Source organism: Thamnophis elegans, chromosome 1 (assembly GCF_009769535.1).
Source record: "Thamnophis elegans isolate rThaEle1 chromosome 1, rThaEle1.pri, whole genome shotgun sequence".
Classification (NCBI taxonomy): domain Eukaryota; kingdom Metazoa; phylum Chordata; class Lepidosauria; order Squamata; family Colubridae; genus Thamnophis; species Thamnophis elegans.
Window position 1 is genome coordinate 167,768,942 of NC_045541.1, and position 24,419 is coordinate 167,793,360.

Genomic DNA, 24,419 nt, shown 5'->3' on the forward strand with positions numbered 1-24,419 from the left:
CTGCCAGTAACTGTATTCATAGATCTCATTAATTTTAGATACGATTATCTGAATTGTTTGGAGATTACTGATTAAAGTAATCTCCCTTTGTTTACAATTTGCAATTGCTGAATTCACAAAACACACAAGGGCCAAGCAATTTTTTTAAAAAAAAGCTTGTCGTAATCTGTGAACTAGGACAAAGATGCCTTTCCTCACAGTGCAATCTAGCAACTTTTCTTAAAGTATTTTAATATCCATTTTCTATTCCTCTCCTTTTTTCCATATAACACTACTTCGAGAGAGACACTGGTTACCAATTTCTTTTTGGTTAAAATTCAGTGGACTGAATTGTCACCTGTAAATTTACTGTTCTCAATACCGGTACTACCTGCCTGTCTAATTAGATCTTTCTAGATTATTGATTGCAATACGTTCTACATATCATTGCTATCATTCAGACACTACAGCTGGTTCATAATCCAGCAGCGCAAGCAGTAAGAGTCACTTCTTGCTACACCCATTGGTCATGTTGAGGCTGCTATCTGGCTTCCAGGTGCTGATTGTTATATAAGACTCCTCTTCATGGTATAGGGCCTGGTTATCTTAGGAAACCCCCCCCCCCCATCTCCCCTTGATTCTTCCTGCCGGGTTCATTCAGACAGAATGGTTATGCTCCAGATCTGCTCAATTAAAGGATGCTATCTTATGGGACTCAAGAAGCATACCTTCTCTGCTGTTGCTGCTGCTGCTGCCCTCTGGGACAAACTCCCAAGATACAGATGATCAAAATGTTAGCTTTTGCTCCTAGGCCTGGGATTAACATATTATATATTAAAAGGGATCCTGTTATGCTTTTATTGTTATTGTTGTTTATAGTCCAGGCTGTTATGTTCTAGTTTCAATTTTTTAAAACTCTTTTAATTGTGTGTTTGGATTTTGTAAGCTGCCCAGAGGCTACTAGAATACCCAGCCACAATAAATTTAATGAAACAAATCTATACATCCATGCATACATCTCCCTACATCTTCCTTCACTCGGGGAAGGCCATCTTCAAGGATCACATCCAACTCAGTTGCAGAGTCCCCTTATGGAGCCAGATTTCTCCAGAAAAATCCTGCTGTGTTGACTTTCAGGAAAGGAATTAAAATGTGGTTTTCCAGCAGGCATTGGGAGTAGAATGTTGTGATATTTTTGCCGTGGACAGCAGAATTTGTCTGCTAAATTGATTATGTTCCCAGTAGTGTTTGTTATAGGTTTTGCTAACATATTTCGATATTATATTTTTATATTTTAACCTAATTTAGGAACAGTGGAACACATGCCATATAAACGTTTGCAAATGGAACCGCTTTTAAGTCCATTAAACCGAAATAAAAATTAAATATTTCTCCTTCTAGATTGTAGGGTTACACAGTAAAATTAATGAGCAGTTTGCTGCTTATGGAATTAGTTGACACAATATGTGGTTGTATTAATTGCTTAGCACCTTTAACACCTTAGGACCAGATAAATGAATGGAACAGGCAGAGTTTTCAGTATTTATTTGTTAAACAGAACCTCCATATTTTATAAAAAATCTCTGTCTGAATACTAAGCAATGGGAAGCAGAGGGACCAAAGGAACAATTGTTTATTTCATCCCCTATTCACAGATTTCCTGGAATTGTTCTTCCATTTTCAGCAAAATAGTTTTGCACAATTCACGTTAACAGCAGGATCTAGATTTCTTGTATAAATTTAGAGTTTTGGTCAGTGTTTCTCAACCTAAACAACGTGTGGACCTCAGCTCCCAAACTTCTCCAGCTTATGCACGGACTAGGACATTCTGGAAGCTGAAGTACATGTATTAAAATTGCTGAAGCAGAGAAATACTGCTTTAGGTACTGTGCAGAGAGTATCCCGATCAAACATTTACTAGTTAAGGAGGAAAAGCTATTTAATTTTATCCCAAGTGGTGGGAGTTAGACTGGCAGTGAAATGAAATCGCTCCTCAATGAAACTCAATATTATGAAGTAATATAATAGCATGTGTTATTTTGCTCCTACACACAATTTATTGACATCTGGCAAACTGGAGACAGGACAATTCAGCTGAAATGAAGGTGCAGAAAACTGAACTATAGACTTCATTCTCTTGTATTTTTTTACCCTATTTAAGGTTAAACAACACTGCACTGCTACCTTATCTACATTTTCCTGAGAATAAACCTTATTTCAAGCATTCCATGGGAAATTTTAACTTGTACTGTAGGGCTCAATGACAACAAAAGGACCTGGCAAGAATTCCTTTTGATGTTTGCCCATTTTGTTTAATGCTAGGGCTTCTCCAGAATGGGTGGCCCCCATAGTGCCTTGATCTGGGGATCACTTGTCCCAAAGAGCCACAAAAATGGCTGCTCAACTATTCTGATATCTTGAAGAAAGCAGACCCAGAAGGCACCTGATCCAGAGAGGTGTCCCAAGACCTTGTTCTGAATAACACTTAGAATGAGGCACTTGAACTACTGGTGAGTTAGGAAAGTCCTGGGCAAGGGGTTGATTCTTTTCTTTACCCTTTCTGGTCTACTGGCTAAAGTATTGTGTCTTACATGATGGCTGGCCCTTGACGGTTTTGATCCAATCACGCCATTTTTGTGAAAATTCTTACCTGATAAGAGCAAAGGTGAAGAGAACCTCTTTGAAGTTGATGAAAGAAATGTCCTTCTGGGTTCGGCTCCAAGTGGGGAAAAAGACACTGGAGACATGGAGGCTGCTTGGAAGGATGGTTTATTGGTGGACAGGACCATATGGCTTGAGTTCTGAACAGAAAAGATGATCACATGCTTCAATGTTGGTGGAGAAAAGAGAAGGGGCGATTGAGATGCTGAGTCCCTGGTTTTATGCCCTCTCTGGCCTTTGATCTTGTATTCTGATTGGTTGTGAGACTCCCATGGGTCCATGCAGAGGCAACTCTCTAGGCTGCGTTTTGAATCCAGGTTTGGTTGAGTTCTCAGATGCCATGTGGTGAATTGGGTAAAGGGCCAATATTATCATGCCTTAATCCCATCCCCCTGGAGCTGGAGTGCAGAACTCTTTATTATGTAAAGGGACTAGTTTGGCCTTCTTAATGGCCCATTGACAAAGTGGGGATGGGCAGGAAGCTACAGGACAGCTATTCTGTCTTTTAAAACATGTTTCTTCCTTTTCACATCCAGAGAAATATTCTGCCTTTTCAATATTTCCTAGTGTTGAAAGAAATGTCCTTCTGGGTTCGGCTCCAAGTGGGGAAAAAGACACTGGAGACATGGAGGCTGCTTGGAAAGATGGTTTATTGTTGGACAGGGCCACATGGCTTGATCCCTGAACAGAAAAGGTGATCACATAGTTCAATGTTGGTGGAGAAGAAGGGAAGGGGTGAAGGAGGAACTTGCTAGGCTTTTTATAACCTGTTCAGTCCCACCTCTCTGTTTCCTGTTCCTGTGTAAGAAATGTATTCTGATTGGTTGTCAGACTCCCATGGGGTCATGCAGGGGCTACTCTCTAGGCTGTGTTTTGAATCCAGGTATGGATGACTTCTCAGATGCCATGTGCTCAGCTGAGTAAAGTTCCAACATCATCATGCCTTTACTCCCATCCCCCCTGGGGCTGCAGTGGAGAAGTCTTTATTATGTAAAGTAGACTAGCCTGGCCCATTAACAGTGGGGATGGGCAGGAAGCTACAGGCAACTATTCTGTCTTTTAAAACATGTTTCTTTCTTTTCACATCCAGAGAAATATTCTGCCTTTTCAATATTTCCTAGGATATTTCATTTTTCTGGGAGAGGACTGGATGATAACTTCCCACACTAGGATATTTCATTTTTCTGGGAAAGGGCTGGGTGGTAGCTTCCTACAAAGTATTCTAACAACTGCAATGTTTCAGCTGAACAGGATGGCAGAGTAACATTGTTTTATGTATTTTTGTTGTCACTTACTGGTCATCTGGATGTTTGCAGCTTAGGTCGGGTAGCCCATTTCTAATGTTATTTTCTGTTTCATTCATCCATCTGGGCAATAAGTGGAGCACAGTAATTACCAGAAACTTGGCACTTTTTCATCCTGATACTTATTCCTTTATTTCTTTTTTATGGTGATGAACAAGAGAAAAATAATCTTTGGTGGGGGCAGCAGGACCCATCCCTTCTCTGGAGGCAAGACATGGCAGTTGGTTCCCACAGACTCAAAACACCCTGTCCAGCAGCAACAGTTCAATATCCTCACCTCAGAATTTGCTCTGGAGGGTCAACTAAGAAACAGGTAAATTGGCTCCACTGTGCTCAAAGTCAAGTGCAGACTGTCATTCCAGGCTCAAAGACCACCCAGTGAAATCTAACTGAGTCCAATGGCCTACACTTATGGGACAGAAAATTGCTAAACTAATGCTACAACTTTCTTACCTTACTTACCTACATATCCTGAGATATGGCTATCCTGAACCTCCTCCCTATTCTTTCTGGGTCTGCACAGTCTCTTAATTTGGGCTTCCCTATGGACCACCACTCTGCCAACAAAAGTGCGTATAGTCAAGGCTATATAGTTTTCCCAGTTGCAATGTATGGCTGTGAAAGTTGGACCATGAGGAAGGCTGAGCGCCAAAGAATGGAGTACAATGAAGACAAGACACGTGTTGGTTTCAAATATATTAGTGTAGTGTAGATGCGCTATAAATTCTTACCAAAGAGCAAAAAAAACGAGCTCCAAAAACAATCAACCGGTCTAGCAAACTCTGCTACAACCGCCGTCTTTCTGTTCTCAACTTGCCCGGGCAACTTTTTAAAGTCTTTCAACAGATTTCCCCGGCAGACGATGGTTTTGCCATCTTTCAAAAGAGCCGCCACGGCTTCAACCCCTGGCTTTCCAACTACCCAACTATGGCCGTCTCGAGAGCAAGTCGCCCTCTGGATTCATTTGCCCGTAGCCACAATGGCGGCCGGGACAGGCCGGGTTCAAACAGCGGAGGGAACAAAAAAAAAAAAAATCCCCAATCCTCCCCACCTCTTTTAAGATGGCCGCTCCCCGTCTTCATCGCCAGAGCTCAAGAGGGCCCCGTGAATCGCACGGCGGACAATCCAGCCGGGAGCCGGAGTCCAACTTCGCCTCCGTCGCTTAGTTTCCACCAATGAGAAATCCCAGTCGGCTCGCGCTGGGCCGAAACGGCGAGGTTCCGTTGCCTGCCCCGTCCAAGCGACAGGCCAAGCAGCCAATCAGTGTTCAGCGTCGGGAAGGAGTCGAGGGCGGGCCCTTTCCGAGCCGCCATTTTGTGAGTCTATATAACACGTAGCCGTTGGATCCGCTCCTGCTACTCCAGCGCCTGCAGTCGCTTCCCTTCGGGTTGCCTTCGTGTGCCATGGACGGGTAAGCGATAACGAGGATAACGAGGGGGGGGGGGGGACGGCGTAACTTGTGAGGTGATATTGTTTCCCGAAGGGCTCACGGCTCGCCTGCCCGTGTCGCATAAACTGAGGCGAGGGAGCGGCCGCTCTCCGTCCGGCGTGAGAGAAATCGCCGGACGCGAGTGTAGGGCGTGCAGGGGAGGCGGAAACTAGGCCACTCGCACCATGGCAAAAAGTTTGGCCAAGTTCTGGGAAGAGAATTGAAGAGACCCGGGGGATTCGCGTACAGCCGCCCCAGGATAGTCCCCCTCCCCGTCTCTTCCCTCTACCGGAATTTGCCCTCCTCCCCCCCCTTAAAGTTATGCGCCGCCATCGTTTTTTCCCCCCACCTTTTTTTCTCTCGCGCGGGCTGCGCGCGCACGCTCCCTGGACTTTCTACAAATCCTCCAACCCCCCGCGCCCCTCTTCCCGCGCGCGTCCCCTAAATCCGGCTGCCCCATATTCTGCGCCTCGAGTTCTTGTCTTGCTGCAGCCCTTTTCCGCCTACCATTTCCGGCACATGGTTCGTGGTTTTCTCCCCAACCTGGTCTCCCCTCCTCCCCACTCCGGTTGCTCTATAATTCAGGAATGTGCTCGGTTGGGGAGGAAACTCGTGTAGTTTTCGACGTGGGATGCGCCGGGTTGGAGTAACGGTAATAATACAAGAGCAAACAACAGATAACAAACTAAAGGTGAACCGCTCCAATCCAAGATTGCAGAGAATATGACTTCAGCAACAGAGTGGTCAATGCCTGGAATGCACTGCCTGACTCTGTTGTTACATCCTCAAACCCCCCATAACTTTAATCTTACCCCCCTTCCTAAGAGATCTGTAAGACGCGTGCATAAGCGCACCGGCATGCCTGTCCTACTGTCCCCATTTATTGTTACCCATTTCATTCATACTCACGTTTATTCTTATACCTATTATCTTGTAAACGATTGATAAATATTTTTTTAATATTTTTGCTCCCATCTCCTGCGTTTTTTACTCAAAAGTCCCCTAATGCGTGTCTTGCTCAACATTCCGGATATGAACGCGCCCCGGCGTCCTCGCCCCTTTTCCTCGCTTCTCCATTTTTTAAAAAAAAAAATAACTCAAGGTAGTTCCTGCTGGGTTTGGCTGCCTCGTGTTCGTTTCTGGCCACGCCCCCTTTCCACATTTGGCCTCCTTCCGTCGCCCGGATATTAATTAGCCTAAAGGGCTTTTCTTTTCTGCCTCGCCCTAATCCCACTCTTGCTTCTCTGCGTCTTAAAAAGACAAAATAATTTCGGAGAGGGGAAGAGACTTAAACACGTGCACTAAAGAAAATAAAAGGTATAGTCTTTTTTACGCGGTTTATATAGTGACCGATGACCCAGAAAAAGCTGGAGGCATCTAAGAAGAGTTAAAATACGTTTGAGTGGGAATTTTTTTAAAGAAATGGTGGAATGGTTTGAGATGGATTTAGTTGGGATATCCATTTAGCCTAAAAGAGTAAGAGTTGTGGAGAAGATAAATGATGGAGAGTTAGAGAAATTTAATAAGCCTTTCTAGTTACCTCTGAATGTTCAGTGGTAATGCAATTCCTGATGATGTGATGTTCTGTAGGTTCTTTCATCTAATTGGTTTTAATTCCATGACACCCATTTTTTCCCTTGCTTTCATTTGTCATGTTTCAAATATTTTCTAATCTGAGTGAAACCTAGTAGTGTCCTTTTCCCATCAATGCAGTTGCCTATTCAAAGAATTTAATTTTGCTCATTAAGACAAAAGGCTTAAGAGCAATTAATGATAGTTTGTAATATGACAGATCTGCAGTGCAAATCTTCAAGTTTATAGTTCATTTTAAAAATGAAACTCTTGTAAGTAAGAAAAGCAGGAAAGCAAGTTCACATATACCGGTAGTTTGTACTATTAAGACAAGCTCAGTTATAAATAACTAATGAATCATTATCCACCAGGTAACAGCTGCAGAAAACCAAAAGCAAATTGTATGAACAAATACTGGATTTTTAAAAAAAACTCAAGTATGAAATTTCTGATCCCATAACAAAATATTTTAAAGAGGCCTGTAGGACACCTGGAAAGTTATAAGTTCGGTAGCTCTAAGGCTGAGCAAGCTGTTAGTAATGAAAAAAATAACTAAACACATGGTGAACAAACATTTCTAAAAGAATTATAGATTCCATAAGGATAAATTTTGTTCCATTATTTGTATTTGAATGTCACAACTTTGTTTTCAATATGCTGTACTTGGATTTTCACAAAGTCTTTGATGAAGTTCTTCATTAAGAGCTCTTGAGTAAACAGTAGTCATGAGATAAAGGAGCCTGTTGTGTGTGTTGATTGTGGCAAGCAAAAAGGGATCATTGTTGAGACTGGTGCTTTTTAACTTGTTCATAAATTATCTTAATATAAGAGCAAGCTATCAACCCAAATTCACAAATAATTCTAAATAATGTGGATGATATAAACCAATTTTTATTGTAAGGATCTTTTTTGGGTGAATTTTCAACCAAATGGCAGAGATAATTTATTTAAGGGTAAAATTTAGAGGGTAAAATAATGTGCATTGATAAAAAAATCACATATAAATGTGTAAAAAAAAAGTCTGTAAGAAACTTTGGGTTTATGGTAGATAGCACAATAAACTGGCATCTGAAATAAAATGTCAACATTGTAGTGTCTTTATAAGTTTAGTTCTCCTTTGTTCTTAATATTGTTAAAAAAGCAGGAAAAACATAGAACACAACTACAATAATTGATCAATGGATTTGAATAAGTTTCCTATAAGGAAAAAAAAAATACTTGCATACAGCTAAGAGGAAAAACAAGTTAGTGGAAACATGATCCAGGTTTTTAAAAGCATGGATAGCATAGAGGTTTTTCTTTTTATTCTCTAAAATTAGAACTAATTGAAAAAAGATTTGAAATAAATGATTATCACCCTGATGATTGTTATTGCCTTGGAATGGTTGAAAGGGGATAAGATAAATTATACAGGCTTGTTCAAGGGATATTAATCTTGATACTTCATATTACTTTGTTACCATGTTATCTTAGATGCAACTTCTAAATCAAATTTCAGGGAAACAACAATTCGATGGAAATATGTCTCATCTCCTAATGTGAATATTTCTTTGGCTACATTGTAAAATAAAAGGAGGACTAAAATGGACCTTGGTCTAATCCATCAAGACTATTCTGATATTCAATTTATTAGATTTATAGGCCGCCCAATCCCAGAGGACTCTTGCAAATACTCTGGTTCTGCTTCTGTTCTTTATTTACTCTGTACTGGTAACTGAGTTCAAAATCTAGACTTGAAATATATTTAGAAATTGTGATCTTCTTTGCTGTTGATATCTTTAAACAAGGTCTTTAAAGCTATTTCATAGAATAATCATATTTCCTCCTTTCTTGATTATTACATTTTTTAATACTTGAAGTTGTAGCCTTTTACCTTCCTTTTTGTGGATGTGGTCAGAATTGTATCTTAAGAAATACATTCTCATGTCATCAACCTTCAGAAGAGAGGGCAAGTGATAAAATGCAGATCACTGCAAAAATCCACTTACCAACTTAAGATATTGAGATGCAGTTATAAAAGAGTGAACTTTTGTTTTGATGTCATACCATATGTTTTGTCATTTTAGTGTTATCTTCACATTGCAGAAACTGCTCTACATCCATCCCATTTTTCATATATCAGGCATTTGTTACTTTTATCTGTTCATTGTGAACCTGGTCAGGTTTTTAAATACAGTAGAATGTTTTTGTTGGTGACTGACAAGCTGGACAAAAGTTAAAACTGAATGATATTATGTGTGGATAATTGGACAAGTACTGTACTTTATTTCTTCATTTGCAAAGCATAGTTACAGAAAAAGTTCCCTATAACTTTTCTCAATTCATTTTTGAAATCAAGTCTGGCCAGTCTTCTTTCCTTAAAAAAAGTTTAGTATGGCCACTGTATTGTAATTCTTGCTTTATGGTCCTTTTAGAATGGTTTTATTATGCCAAAGAAAGGTTTTCACTTCTTTTTAGTTAATTGTAGATGTTCTTGGTGGGAACTGCATCATTTCTTCCTTCTGAAAACCTAGAAGAATACAAAATTACATTTTGCATGAGAATGAAGAATTTACCTGCAGGCTTTTTAATGGGTGGGACTTTTGTTATCTGGATGTGGAGATGAGAGGAAGCTTTGCTTTTTATCTAAGTTGTTTAAAGGTGATTTTGGAACAATAAAAAGTTTATAGAAATTAATTTATCAGGCATTATAATGTTTGCATGGACCTCAAGAAAGGCAAATGATGTCATCTTATATAATGGCATTTGTATTATAATGTCACAGCATAAGAGTCGCCATTTTGGTATCACTGCATTATTACAGATACCATTATATGTTCAAATTTGGGTCTTGTTTCAAAATAACAGAACAAAATAACAGAGTTGGAAGGGACCTTGGAGGTCTTCTAGTCCAAACTCTTGCTCATGCAGAGGAGACCTAATACCATTTTAGACAAATGATTGTCCAACATGTAACACTACATATTCTTTATTTTAGCTAATCTATCAGACCAATCAATATTATTGTCTCTGAAAGTATAAAAAATAATTTCTGCCATAATAAATTAGATGGTATCTACATTGCCAGATTGGCTTTTTATCTTTTGGCAGCTTTTGGAGCTAAATTGTAAGCTGATACAGTAAACATTTTGGTAACTTAATACAGGGGTCCCCAACCTTCGGTCTCTGGACTGGCCCTGGGCCGTGGCATGCCAGAAACCAGGCCAGGCAGACAAGCAAGTTGCATTCACTGGATGCAGGCAACACACAAAACCTGCGCCCCCTTGGGTCTACGGAAAAACCTCCACGAAACCAGTCCCTGGTGCCAAAAAGTTGGGGGCCACTACCTTGTTTTTTACATTATTACACCATATCTCACTTTACACCTTATTTTTCAAGAATAGCTGTAGAAAAATGCACTGATGATATGCAGTAGCTTGCAGTTTTTGGTGGTTTTTCTGATGTGATTCATCAGTCCTGAAAAGACTACATTTTTCAGACACCATTGAATAATGGTTGACTGTGGTTCATGTCCTGCCTGGTGTATTGGACATTCCCATCATCCATCTAACCTAAATAAGAGCAACAACTGTGGGAGATGAAAATCAAACATCCCTCAGATTATACAGAGGGATAACAATTGTGTAGCATATATTACTGAGTTTAGTAACAAGCTGATTAAAGCAAATAAACAGCAATAAGAACAATCAACATTTCTTGAAAGAACTTAAACCCTTTTATGCAGCCTTTGTTCTTTTCTCATGTATTTCTTTGTCCTTGTGACTACTACTTCAGCTTTATTCACGGAAATTCTTATATGCAGTGCTAATGCTGGGAAAGGGGTGTGTAATATGTGCATGCAGGGGCAGTGTCCTCTCCCTTAGGGCTGCCTTAGCTGCCGAGAGAACATAGGATGTGTTGAAACTGTTGTAGGCTCCAGAGTGAGGGCTGATGAATTCATTAAATCCAGGATTAAAAAAAACCTTACTTGATGCATAAAATTTAAAACAAAGGGTGCAACCTTGTTATTTAGTCTTGACAGTCAGGTTTTAGATGTAGTTATAAGTCTGCAGGAACAATTAAACTTGTACTGTCATAAAACTTAATTTGATGTGGGAGGTATTATCATATTCAAAAGCCTACTTGCTCTGAACTATATAGAGTTGGGTGGAGTGCCTTTTTTCAAGTTTAATATATTTTGTTTCATTCGGTTTCTCCTTTAACTTGTTTTAAGCATATGGAGATAAATGTCATGTGGCTTTTACATATTGAAATGTATATGCAATAGTGTATATTTGGCTTGAATATAGTCTGAAGTCTAATTGTATTGCATTCTTAGGAAGAGCAGTTTTTGTGGTATCTGCAGTTGTCTTACTGGGAGATATATATCTTCCTATGAATTAAATTTCTGATTACTTTTTGGTTCCAGCACTATTTTAAGCATGCATTGTCTGCTAGGAATTTCACTTTTTAACCTTCATTCTGCTTTGTTTTATTTCACATATCTTTGATGTGTAAATGTAAATCGGCTAACTGTGTAATCTTTTTCTTTTTTTACAGCATTGTCCAAGATATAACAGTTGGAACAAAGGTAGGTGTTTTTATTCCTCTCATTGTTTCAGCAACTACATGTTGTAAAACCATTCTCACAAAACCAGGCTATTTTAAGACTTAGGCTTCTGAATGACTTTGTTAATGAAATGAGATTTCCATTGTAATAATCACATTGATATTGTGTGATGCTTTTTTTGGGAGGGGGCTGCTATATTCCAGGGGGACAGGTTTCATGAAGACATCTGTGGAAGATTGCTAATACCACACAGACTTCTTTGGAAAGCAACTCCCCTCTCATCCAATCTTCTACTTATAGATTGAAAAATTCCAAAAGAAAATATTGCATTCTTTGCAGTTTATGCAGAGTAATAGTGAAATTGTAGAGGAACATGCCAGAATTGTGTGAACTCTAGAATGCTTCAGGGATATTTGATGATATGCAAGAGATTTTTGATAGATTAGTGCAAAGAAAGTAACTCAGTTTGATATTCTAAACAATATTAAATCAGTTCTGTTTGTGGGAAATATTTTTTTTAACTTTCAGGTTTCCTCAATGCTTATTGGGAAGTCTTTGTTGAAAGGGTGGTTCTTAATTAAAAACTAGTCAAACATCTTTGAATACAACAAAACATGACTATTCAGTCTGGATATTTTGGCCCTAGATTTATCACCATTAATTATAGAACTGACGATGAGTAAACACATATCAGCAAGCGTAATGAGAAATAGGTGTTCAGAGAATGCATCCCATCTCTTCGCTGTGAAACATCATAGTCTTAATGTGTTGCTATCTATGAAATGTGAATCTTCTAGTCAGCAAGATTTTCAGTCAATTAATTTTATCAGAATTACATTCAAATTGGTAAGCGGGAAGGGAAGGGTGGTGTGATTAAAATCTGAATTGTGCAGGAAAAGAACTAATTTTGAAAATTATGCTATACTGGTTATGTTGAAGGCTGCTTGAAATCTGAAATAGTTGAAATATTTGCTATGCCTCAGTTTTTTGTATTTGAAACAGCTGGTTTTTTTAGCTGTTAAAAGACTTGTTTTACCAAAAAAAGGAGTATTCAAGTGCTATTGTTGTTACAGTATTGATAATCCAAGAAGTGAAATAGAAAATCCAAGAAGTGAAATAATAAACAACTTTGATTGCAGAGAAGAGCAGCAAAGATAAGCGATCTGAAGACTAAACCATATAATGATCGACTAGGAACTACATGTTTAGCCTAATGAAGAAACTGTTTAGGGATGACATGACAGCCCTCTTCCAATACTTGGAAGAGTTGTCACAGGAAAGAGGGGCTGATTTATTCTCCAAAGCAGCTAAGGGCAGGACAAGGATCAATGGGTGGAAGCTCCTCAGAGGACGATCCAACCTGGAACTAAGGAGAAATTTCCTGATTGAACAATCATAGGCCCAGATCTCCTCCAGAGTGTTCCATTGCTGAAGATTTTCAAGAAAAGATTGGTCAACCATCTGAGATAGAATAAGGACTCCTGGCTTGGGCAAGGAGACTGGACTAAAAGACCTTCTAGTCTTATGTTTCTTTGGTTCTCACTTAAGATTTTGATAAAGTATATTATCATAACGTTGTGCCTCATATCAGCTTTAACTGTGGAAAATATAGTTTGCTGACTTGGCATGAAATTCATGCCCTCATCACATAAACAGACTTTGAATATCTGTGTATTACTACAGAAGGGGTGCAAGCTCTGTAAATATGCTTCATTATGCTCTGCCTTGACCTTGTTAGAGAGCATTCACTCTGTTAGGCTAGCTAGACCTACTGTTGTACAGAGACTAGGATCTTTGCCATGGAAACAGGAAATATAGCTTCAGGCCACAAGCCAAGAATGTCAGTGGAGACATTCCAGGCCTTAATGTGCATCTTCAGTTCTATTACAAGCTTGCTCTTGGTGGGCTTGCTGTAACAGGCTTTTATCACATATGTGAGCCACATGTGTTGACATAAAGAATTATTAACTAATGCTTCTCAGTTTGAAAATATGGAAAGCATGTGGAGTACGCATCTTCAGTTTTCTGCAAACGTTAACTCTTTAATTCATGAAATTCTTGTAGGAAGTACATTATTGTCCTTGCTTAAAAATGGTTATTTAATTTTAAAATGATAAATGAGGTGATGGAGGAAAGACAATATTTTTATGTTTTAGATTCTGAAAAATGAAAATCATAACTATTCTGGCAGGAAATATTGATGGTTATCAGTGTGGAGAAGACAGTTTCTGGAAAGCTGTTCTAATAGGTTTAAATCAGCAGTATATGTTAAATCAGGTACAGGTGGTCCTCATTTCACAGTTGCCTCAGAGAGTGAATTTTTGCATTTACAGATATGATGAAAAATTACAAACTCCACATGTCTGTAAAGCAAAGGAATGATAAGTAAAGATCAAAAGAATAGTTGGGGTTTAACTTAGCAATTGCTTCACTTAACCACTGAGTTACCAGTCTCAAGGACTGCCGGTATCTTGTTTTAAATACAACAGTTAGGACCATATTTTCTGATAATTTAGCCTTCAAATCCCTGAAGATTAACAAGGATTAGAAAACAGTTTCTATTTGGAACCCTGACAGTGTCTTTGTCTCAATAAGTGGCTAGGAAGTAGATAAATAGGTATCAAGTAAAGGAATGCTGTAGTCAACAGTAGTTCTGATACTCCTGAAAAATTATTTATTTTTAAATGGAGCAAGCTTTTTTGGGGGGGGTGGGGTGCTGCCATAATTGAACCAATTTGAGGCTGAAATTAATGTTCATAGTTTAATTTGTAATTGCCAATCTTTTGATTCAAAGGTTCAGTGAGATAAGAGTTATCTCCACATCTATCTTTGTCTATTCTATATCATATCAAAACAGACATCCTGTTTGGTCCTTAGCAGCACAATGCTTCCATTTCCAACATTATCCAGTGGAACAGCTGGACATTTCCACTGAGAGACTTAACTAGACTAGATGAATTTACACACTGCTATTGCAGTTTATTTTGCCATAGTTGGTTGAATATTTTGTAGTCTGATTTGTACAAACTAAGTAAACATTTAACTGTATAAATGTGCAGGAATATGTAAGCAAATATAGGCATGGGAGTCTCTGTTCCCTGTAATGAAATAAAATCATTAAAACTTGGTTTGGATGAGAATCTTACAGTGCAATGTGCTTGTAAATGTTGGCAGCTGTAAACCTGGGTGTGGAGCTCTGTATCAGACAAGAAAGACTGCATAACTTTGATTATACTGAGTTCAAGAACTCTGAGCCGTTTGACAGCCGCACCCTTCAGATCCATTCAGAGTAGAGGTTTATTTTATGACTTGTTTCTATAGTAACTGGAAGTCTGAGAAGACTAAGGAGGGCAATACAGCAGAAAAGAGCTGTGCTTTTGAGCAGTCATGAGACCTTTATGAAAGATAAGACAAAAATTGATTAACAGTTTTTACAGAGGACCCAACAGGACCAACAGTTGAAGAGGTGGGGAAGGGACCCCTACTGTCTTCTAAATTTGCTGAACAAAATCTTGAGGAAAAAATAGTTTTGAATAATAAAAGAGAGGTCCGTTCTGGTTTAAAAAGTGGTTAAGGCTTAAGCCCAGGATGGCGAACCTATGGCACACGTGCCACAGGTGGCACACGGAGTCATTTGTCAGGGCACACAAGGCGTTGCCCTGTCAGCTGGCCAGCGCGCATGCATGCGCTGGCCAGCTGACTTCAGCCTTTTTTTTTTTTTTTTTGAGGCCATTTTTCGCCCTCCCCAGGCTCCAGAGGCTTTATAGGAACCTGGGGAGGGCGAAAACAGCATCCCCGCTCCCCCCAGAGGCCCTCCGGAGGCTTCAGGAACTTCTCTGAAGCCTTTGGAGCGCAAAAAAACATCCCTATTGGCAAACCGGAAGTTCAGGAATGGACTTCTGGTTTGCTCGTAGGGCCTGTTTTAGCGCACCGGAGCCTTCAGCGGCCTTCCGGAGGCTTCCCTGAAGGCTCTGGAGGGCAAAAAGCGACCATACAAGCAACCTGGAAGTCACTTCTGGTTTGTCCGTAAGGCCATTTTTTGCCCTCCAGAGCCTTCAGCGAAGCCTCTGGAAGGCCCCTGAAGGCTCCGGTGAGCCTCTGGGAGGTGGGGGAGGATTTGTTTGCCCTCCCCAGGCTCCTATAAAGCCTCTGGAGCCTTGGGAGAGAGAAAAAAGCATGCAAAAAAGGGGGAGCGCTGGTCATGTGCGCTGGGGTCGTGCATTGCATTATGGGTGTGGCATGCCCGTGCATGACCCTGCACTCCCCCTGTTTTGGCATGCAAGCCAGAAAAGGTTCGCCATCACTGGCTTAAGCCATCTTGTTCCTCATAGCCAATGTGGCTGATTAAAAAACAGCTTCATTGGGCATAGTTAGTACTGGAATTGGGAACCAAGAAATGGCAAGGATACAGGCTTAGAGAGGAAATGGGGAGAGGGGAAACATGTGGGAAGAAGGCAGTAAATGGCTTCTGTATTTTTAACCCAGCAAACCGCATGATGTGTCCATGAAGTTGGGTTAAAGGAGCTTTCTTACGTTAAGTTGAAGAGGAAAGTTGTCATAAAATTCATAATAGATTTGTTGGCATTTCTGTTATAATAGAATTCTTTTTCTTTTGTTTTTTTGTTTTAAAAACAAAATTATACTAATATAAGTTTATATAAAAATAACAGCCCAGGTTTTTATTAATATGCGAAATATTTTTCTTTCTCACTGCAATATGGACTTGTAATCTCAGGCCAATAAATGGTACCTACATGAACAGGTGCTCCTACTGTAGCTTATTTGTCCAGCTGTTCTGAAATGTTTTAAACTATCACAAGCATTTAATAAATGTGTAAATCAGCACTTTTCTGTAATAACTAGAGGTATTCATGGAATGGAAACATTACTTTGTTTCAAACTTGGAACAAATCACTGCATTCCATAAATTCTGCTGGGGTCAGCCCTAGTTTGGCAGAACTGAATCCTGGATTATTTTCAGGAGTTAGATGAAACAAAATCCAGACACTGGTAGGTCAAGGCTGGCGTGCCTTGCACCCTTCCTCATCTGATTTGCTTTGTGCATAGCCCAGGCTGGTGGCTCATCTATTCCCACATTTTCCTAGCACTTACTCTTTGTTTCCTTTTTTTCACCCAATGGTAGTATTTCATTGCTGCATATGCCGCTAGCCTCACCTTCAATCTTCCCAGCACCTTCCCTGCCTCTCCTCAGCTGCCACCAGCCAACAAAGATAACCCATTTTAACTGTTTTCCTTTTAGCAATATAGGTAGTCTTGACTTACAACCATTTGTTTAGTGACCATTCGAAGTTACAATAGCATTGAGAAGAGTGACTTACATTTTTTCACAAATGGCCATTGCAGCATTCCTGTGGTCATGTGATCAAAATTTGGTCGTTGGGCAGTTGGCATGTGTTTATGATAGTTGCGGTGTCCCTGGGTCATGGGATCACCTTTGCAACCTTCTGACAAGCAAAATCAGTGGGGAAGCTAGAGTCACTTTAATAAGCATGTAACTAACAACAATTGTGTCAAGAAAGGTTGTAAAATGGAGGCAAACTCATAAGTGTCTTATGTTACAATCTGGAAACTTCATGTTTTTTTTCTTTTTGAGGCAGCAATAGAAAATACGTATTGGCAATGCCCTCTATTATTGCCATGACTAACTGCAAACTCCTGCATGTTGCAGGAGATTCCAAGCTACTTTTCTTCAGCAGCTGAAGCCACCTTTTCAATATAAATTCCAGATTTTCTGTGTGTGTGTGGGGGGGGGCAGGATATTACCATGCTGGGACATGTGATGGCTGAGCAAAAGAAACTTACTTGAGCCTGCTGAATGAAAAGTGATGTGACAGACTTCACTCTGGTTTTTCACACACATCCTTCAGTTGTTGCCAAAGTCCTTGTACTTTTCACCTTCGTCAGATCATAATATTCAGCTCCCAATTTGGATAAACATCTGTTTTGATTTGTTATGGACATGGGGCAAACTGGTTGACATAAAAGACTTTCAATGTTTTTTTTTTAAATCCAATGTTTTACAGAGCTTGGTTATGTAGGCATTACTAAATCGCTATTACTGAGAAAGCAGATGGGAATTAGTAAGGACGGACAGAATCCTGCAAATTTACTCATTCAACATGCTCATCCAAAAATGCTATGATTAGAACGCTCCAATATATCTAGTAATTTGCAGACTCTATTAGTCAAGAATTTTTCCTAGTTCCCCTTATCTGTCTTCTAACTACAATGCTTTCTCAAATAAAGAAATAATACTATTTTTTGCAAACTTGCAGCATGTATTCTTTAAGCTTCTGCTGCAATTTAAATATCTCACCCATCTGATTGACTTTATCAAACTTTGTCCAAATTTCTGCTAAATATTCCTCTTAAAATAAGAGGTGGGCTGTCTGCCTGAGAAAAAGCTTGAACTCAAAAATGTTACCAGACTCATTTGCACCTGAAGATTTTAACCCCCTAGCCTTCATATTGATAGAGCAAGTAGATGTGATTTGCTAATTTTATAGTGCAGCTTGAGTCACCGTGCCCCATAAATGCCTTCCCCTTTTTCTGTCACCGTTGGGGCAAAAGATGCTGCTTTTGAAAAACACATTTTGAGAACAAACTCAATTTCACATGCTTTAATTGGTTTGCTGTCCATCTAAGAATCTATTTCCTTTTTCATATGCGAGTAGTATCTCACTATTTCACTAATGTTTCACACAAATAAAACAAAATTGTTTCAAAGTGGATTGAAATGCAAATCTTGACTTTACCTTCATGTTGCAAAGCCAAGCTATGGCTCTTTGTTGTTCCCTTGCTTTAAGAGAGGAAGGCTGCAGCCTAAACAATCATTCAAATAAATTGTTTCTTTTCTTATATTTTCAGAATATAAATCTTACTCTTGGTTATGGGCACTGTTGGAGTTGCTCTGTTCCTTGCTTGTATGGTTCTTAACATGTCGTTGCTGATTCCATTATATCTAGGGTTGAGTAGAATATCAAGCTTTCCCTTTACTTTCTCCACCCATCTCGGTTTCTCTACCACTTTTAATTCTTGTTTTCATAGCACCTGAATAGAAATTAGCAAAGTGCTGTCAACTTACTTTTTTTCCCTTTCTGTTTCTCTTTCAGCGGGGATCTGACGAACTTTTTTCTACTTGTGTCACTAACGGACCCTTTATCATGAGCAGCAACTCTGCTTCTGCAGGTAACACTGATAGCCCCAAGAATTTAACATTTCTTTAACATTTACTTGCCAGGGGAAATTGACCTCTAAGGCAACCTGAATACTTAATATTCCAGTCACTTAGTAGCAACTGGCTCCAAAGGAGCTTTTGCTGCCATTTATTAAAGGGTTTCAGCAGTCTTAAGTTCCCTAGTGCTGATACCTGAAATTGTGTCTCAAGTTTTATATAGGCGATTAATGCAGATGAAATATTTTGCATAGCTTAGAAGAGCAAGTAACAAACATTTGCAGAAAAAAAGGAAATTATTGCAAAATGGACTTGTCTTCGTGAAAGGGTTATTTTCTGAATATGTGACACACACACACTGGTAAGATCACTGTATAGAGACTATTTTCTGATGTCTGCAACTGAATAGTATTTGTTTGAAGTATACTGGAGGTTTTTATTTTAGTCTTGTTCTCCTTACCTTCACTGTTGTGCCTACAGTCTTGTTTCATCAGAGTTCCCTCTTAAGACTAGCTTTTGGGCATTCTGTAGAAAATTATTGCTGCAGAATGATTTTATTCTGAATATTTAACCATGTTTTACAAAGCCAGTCAATATTTTCTGTTCTGGTTGTTTGTTTGTTTGTTTAAAGAGATTGCTCAACACTGGGCAGCTTAAAAGGGTAGAGAACAAAAAAAGCATGTCCGGACACAGCACACACCAGATAATACAAAATACAACCAATAGCAGTTCTATAACCTCCTTACCCCAAGACCAAGTTTTGAAAGACATTTGAAAAAATAGGGAGATGGTTACAGAAATTTTGGGAAGGGAAGGGATATTGTTCCAGAAGGCAGGTTTCATGACAGAACACCCTTTCCAGATCCTGATGGATGGCATCAAGCTCACCAACTCTGCCTGATATTGCTAGTTAGGCAGAAACTATGGGAGTAGATGGTCTTTCAAGTAATCCAATGCTTGTATCCTGAAGGGCTTTAAAAGTGATAACCAGACCTTGAACTGTACTTGGAAACCACCTGATAACCAGTGACGTAGTGGTGCAACATGGACATACTGGGGCATGCCATCACTATTGGCATGATTGCATTCTGGATCAGCTTATTAAGTTATAAATTGCTTATTTTTGCTTGTTTGCTTGCCTTGTACTTTATATTGCTGGTATTAGTCTCTAGAGCTAGGCGACTGAATTAAAAGTAAAATGAAATTGTAAAGTTGCTCTCACTGTCTCTAGATCATGATATCTTTGTATTGAAACATATGCTTAAGTGCCTCATGCCCAACTCTGTTGGAGTATAAAAATGCTATTGTATTGATCAACTGTGATTATGGAAGCATTATGAAATTGCTGTTGTTAGGGCTAGGTGATTAGCTAGTGAACATGTTCTTAAGCTGTATGTAATAGTTTTAAAGCACCATTGGTTGCCAATCTTAAATTGCTACTGTTGGTTGCAAGTTGCCCTACAGCAAACAGACATGGAAGTAAATCTATGTAGGAGTTGAAATTCCCATCTGGGTTTAAATTATGAGTAAGGTAAGGTAATTTTATGATTATCGGTATATAGGTTATTACAGTGTACAAACTACTACAGTGACTGCTGGTAGCAAAACCTGAAGTAGAAGTTTACTGGATTACTTTTGTATATACTGTACTTATATGGCCATGTCAATGTAATTATACTAAGCAATCTTATTAGAATAAATTAGTCTGTTCCATAAGTAACAGTTTTGCTGATGTGGCTATTGGGAAATTTGAAATTGTGTCATACAAATTTTCATCGCATAGGTATTATGAGTTGATGTATACATTTACAAAATGGCTGCACTGGGGAGAATAACCTAAATAGTGTGCAAGATTAATATCCATGAATCCATTAGACTCCAGGATATCCTGTAGCACTGTAATTTGACTTTGTTTTTTATGGCAAAGTCAAACAATTACCTGCCATTTTATTTTCTAAAAAGATGCCTGTAAATCTTATGAATAATGAAGCCCTGAGGAACTTTTGGAAATAGTGGTTTTGGAGAGATGTTATTTACTGTATTGGTTAATTTGATGTTCCATACCAGTTTTTAAATAGGGTATAGGCTTTTAAAAATGAAAAATTGATGGGAGCTCTATGCAGATACACTGGTGGGCATCAGATTGTTCATTACTGCTAAAATCTAACAAACTGAAGAGTGTTTGGAGCCGATTAAATTTATAATATGATCAGGCTTGCTAGGACTCCTTAAAAAGGAAGTTGTCATATAGTAGTTTTGAACAGAAGCAGTGAAGTGACTGCAACTTTTTTTCATCTTGTGTGTGATAAATGCACTATTTGTCTTGATTATAGCAGAAACTACCTATTATTGTGTAATCTTTTTGTAGCCAATGGAAATGATAGCAAAAAATTCAAAGGTGACAGCAGAAGTGCAGGAGTTCCATCAAGAGTAATCCATATCCGTAAATTACCTAGTGACGTAACAGAAGCTGAGGTTATTTCCTTGGGATTGCCTTTTGGGAAGGTCACAAACCTATTAATGTTAAAAGGAAAAAATCAGGTAAGCCATTTTCAGATGTATTTATTTTTTAAACAAAATTTAGTTTAGCTATGCCAAAACTTTGGCTCTATTTTGATTTAAAGGCTTATCTGCCTATAGGAGAATAGAGACAGCTTTTTAAAAATTGATTTGCAGATTGTGGTTAGAAATCTTTGTGAAAATGCAATATAATTTGTTTTGTTCCTTATAATCCTTTACCAGGCTTTTATAGAAATGAACACAGAAGAAGCAGCTAATACTATGGTTAGCTACTACACCACAATTGCTCCTGTCCTCCGGAGTCAGCAGATCTACATCCAATTTTCTAATCACAAAGAATTGAAGACAGATAACTCTCCAAACCAGGCAGTGAGTCAAAATTTAGAATATTACAGATATTCTATTAGAAATATTATTTTCAAACATGTTATACCACAATTTGTATTTGTAAGGACAGGGAATCAAATGATAGAGCCCATTGGAGTTGGGCAGCTATAACAAATTTGAAGGAATAATTAAGTAAAATAATAGTCAAGAGCCCAGGTGTCAAACTCTATCACGACATTTTGTTTTTGTGGAGCCTGGGTGAGCGTGGCCTGCACATGATGCATGTGGCCCATGGGCCGCCAGTTTAACAGGCCTGGTGAAGTAGGATGTCCTTAGTTAACAACTACTCGTTCAATGGCAGCACTGAATGAATAGTACTTAAAGTTGTTGACAGTAGTCCTGTCGAGTAGTCCTTTAAACAGCCGGCACACTTATGATGATTGCAGCATCCCGTGGCTGTGTGATTACCATCTATGACCTTCTCTGCTGACTTCCCACAAGCAAAATCAATGGGGAAGCTAGCAGGTAAGAATGCTCCTTCTCCCATAGGTTTTTCTTCCAAGGGGCCCTGCTATACAAACTAAGACCCCAGGGATCTTGTACTCGCCCGTTTACAAGCCACCTAAGAAAAGGTTTTTTGTGACTGGCTTCTCCGTTAGCTTTGCTTGTTGGAAGGCACCTGGCAGGAAGTTGCAATATGAGGTTCTTCTCTTAATTGATCTGCCATATTCACCGATGGGTATTTGATTGCTGTCACAGAGCATCATATAGTCACATTGCTTAGTGATGGAAATTCTGGTCCTAATGAACATTGTTAAATGAGGACTACTATTGCTGTATTCCAGTTTCTTTTTATGTTTGCATATCTGCACATTGAAAAACACAAAACATATATGAAGAGCAGATAGCCAGGCTTCTTCGTAATAATTTGTTGTGCATCATCCCTTCATAAAGGGCAGAATCCCAAGACAACGTCTCTAGAATTTCTTTCTTCATAAAATAGCAACTGTCATATTTGAGAGAGTTTGAAAGAAAATAATCTTTGCTAGTACAGGATAATGGATATGTGATTTCCCCCCTATTTTCTATTTTATTGACACATTATAACTTTTGTTTCCATAGCGTGCTCAAGCAGCCTTGCAAGCAGTAAATTCTGTCCAGTCAGGGAATCTGGCACTGTCTGCTTCTGCTGCAGCTGTGGATGCTGGTATGGCCATGGCTGGTCAGAGCCCAGTCCTGAGGATCATTGTGGAAAACCTCTTCTATCCTGTTACTCTAGATGTCCTCCATCAGGTGAGATGTGACTTCCAGCTTTCAATGGCCAGCATGTGGCAGAGAATTAGCTGTGATAACTTGTGATAACAAGTGGCCTGACTATTTATGGTTTCTTTCATAATCTTCACACTGTTTTTTTCTTGACATTTGCTTAGATTAAGAGCATATACAATATATTCTTACTTACATGGCATGATTTTTATTTCCATCCTTACAAAATAGATTGGATTCTTGAGGTCCAAGCTGCTTTTGTGTTAGATCTAGGTCCTCTAACCTTTCTTTCTCCCACCTAATAATTGACACTAGCTTCTGTTTTTACTGTTTATTGTGCTTATTGGGGCTAGTGGGAATTGCACTACAAACACCTTCAGATTAAGGAACATTGTTCTAGTTACCATGTGTAATTAGCTTTTATTCACAATGGGTGCATTAGGGAAAATTCTGATATGCCTTTTGGATAAAACTATTTGGCATGTGCCCATGTAAATAAGAGTACCTATGTCCTTATCAGTTAATATGGTACACATTGCTATATATATTAGATATTGTTTCACAAGGGCTGTGTAACACTTTGGATTTAATCCTTGGAAAATGTTTTTGAAAATAAATGTTCTCAAATATGGCACCTCTTTGTAATACCTTAAAGAAGCTGAGGTGTTTTGCTTAGATCATATAAAAAAACAATCTTCAGATGTATTGATGTATCTTTTGTGGATTGAATCCAAACCACGATGTGGCCATAATGCTTACATGTTAAAAAAAATTATCCAGTCTTTCTAAAATATTAGCAGAAAGAAAAGCACGGGGGATCATGTTTCTGTCTGTAACTGTTTACAGGCAGGCTTTGCTCTGGAAGAAGTGATTGGTTCACTGCATGCAAAATGAAGGAAATGTTGGGGAAGAGACCTACAAGGTTTCTTTTTACTGTACCTCTAGTGCCACCTAGAGTTGCTAAATTCAAGATGGAATTGCAAAAAATGTGATCTGCCTCTTGAGACTGGGCAAAGATGTCTTATGTAATGTAACTTCTTCCTCACAAGGAATTTGTCAGTAGCTCCTCATATGTTTGAATCTTTTGGCTTTTTCCTCTGGAAGGGGAAGTTTATGGTGCAATTCTGTTGTGTTAATTTGTCATCATTCCCAAACCTATTTCACACTTGCAGAGAAGGCTTGGAAGCAATTGCTTTATGGTGTCTTGTGTTTTGTGCAAACACAGATTTTCTCCAAATTTGGGACAGTGCTGAAAATAATCACATTTACCAAGAATAACCAGTTTCAAGCACTCTTGCAATATGCAGACCCTGTCAGTGCCCAGCATGCCAAATTGGTGAGTTCTTTCCTAGTTTCTGTTTCTATAATGTCTTCAATGTATTACAAGAAGCAAGCCTATGCAGCAGAACCAAACTAAAACCATTGTGACTAGTACTGGCTGGGATATTTTAGGTGACTTAGAAGAGAACCTCTAAGTCACCCAAAACCATTGTGAATTTTAGAAAATTAAGAGATCCGTGCAAGTTTTAAACATAGAGTTTTAAGTTGTTAATTGGGATGGGAATTTTGAAAGTGCTTAAATCTGAAAAATATAATTACATTGACCAAGTAAGGTCA

At 38.9% G+C, this 24,419-nt stretch overlaps 1 protein-coding gene across 2 annotated transcripts in view; it reads left to right on the plus strand.

Moving 5' to 3' along the window:
- Window positions 1–5,240: 5,240 nt before the first annotated feature.
- The window catches only part of PTBP1 (polypyrimidine tract binding protein 1), a 37,141-nt gene continuing 17,962 nt past the window's right edge, over window positions 5,241–24,419 (plus strand). The window contains exons 1-7 of one of the 2 annotated variants that reach the window (XM_032238858.1): window positions 5,241–5,355; window positions 11,485–11,515; window positions 18,628–18,703; window positions 21,058–21,230; window positions 21,432–21,578; window positions 22,659–22,829; window positions 24,028–24,138. In XM_032238858.1, the coding sequence (XP_032094749.1) occupies window positions 5,348–5,355; window positions 11,485–11,515; window positions 18,628–18,703; window positions 21,058–21,230; window positions 21,432–21,578; window positions 22,659–22,829; window positions 24,028–24,138 (717 nt within the window). In that variant the 5' untranslated portion in view covers window positions 5,241–5,347. The remainder of the gene's footprint in view (window positions 5,356–11,484; window positions 11,516–18,627; window positions 18,704–21,057; window positions 21,231–21,431; window positions 21,579–22,658; window positions 22,830–24,027; window positions 24,139–24,419) is intronic. The other variant, XM_032238859.1, reaches the window with a different exon arrangement.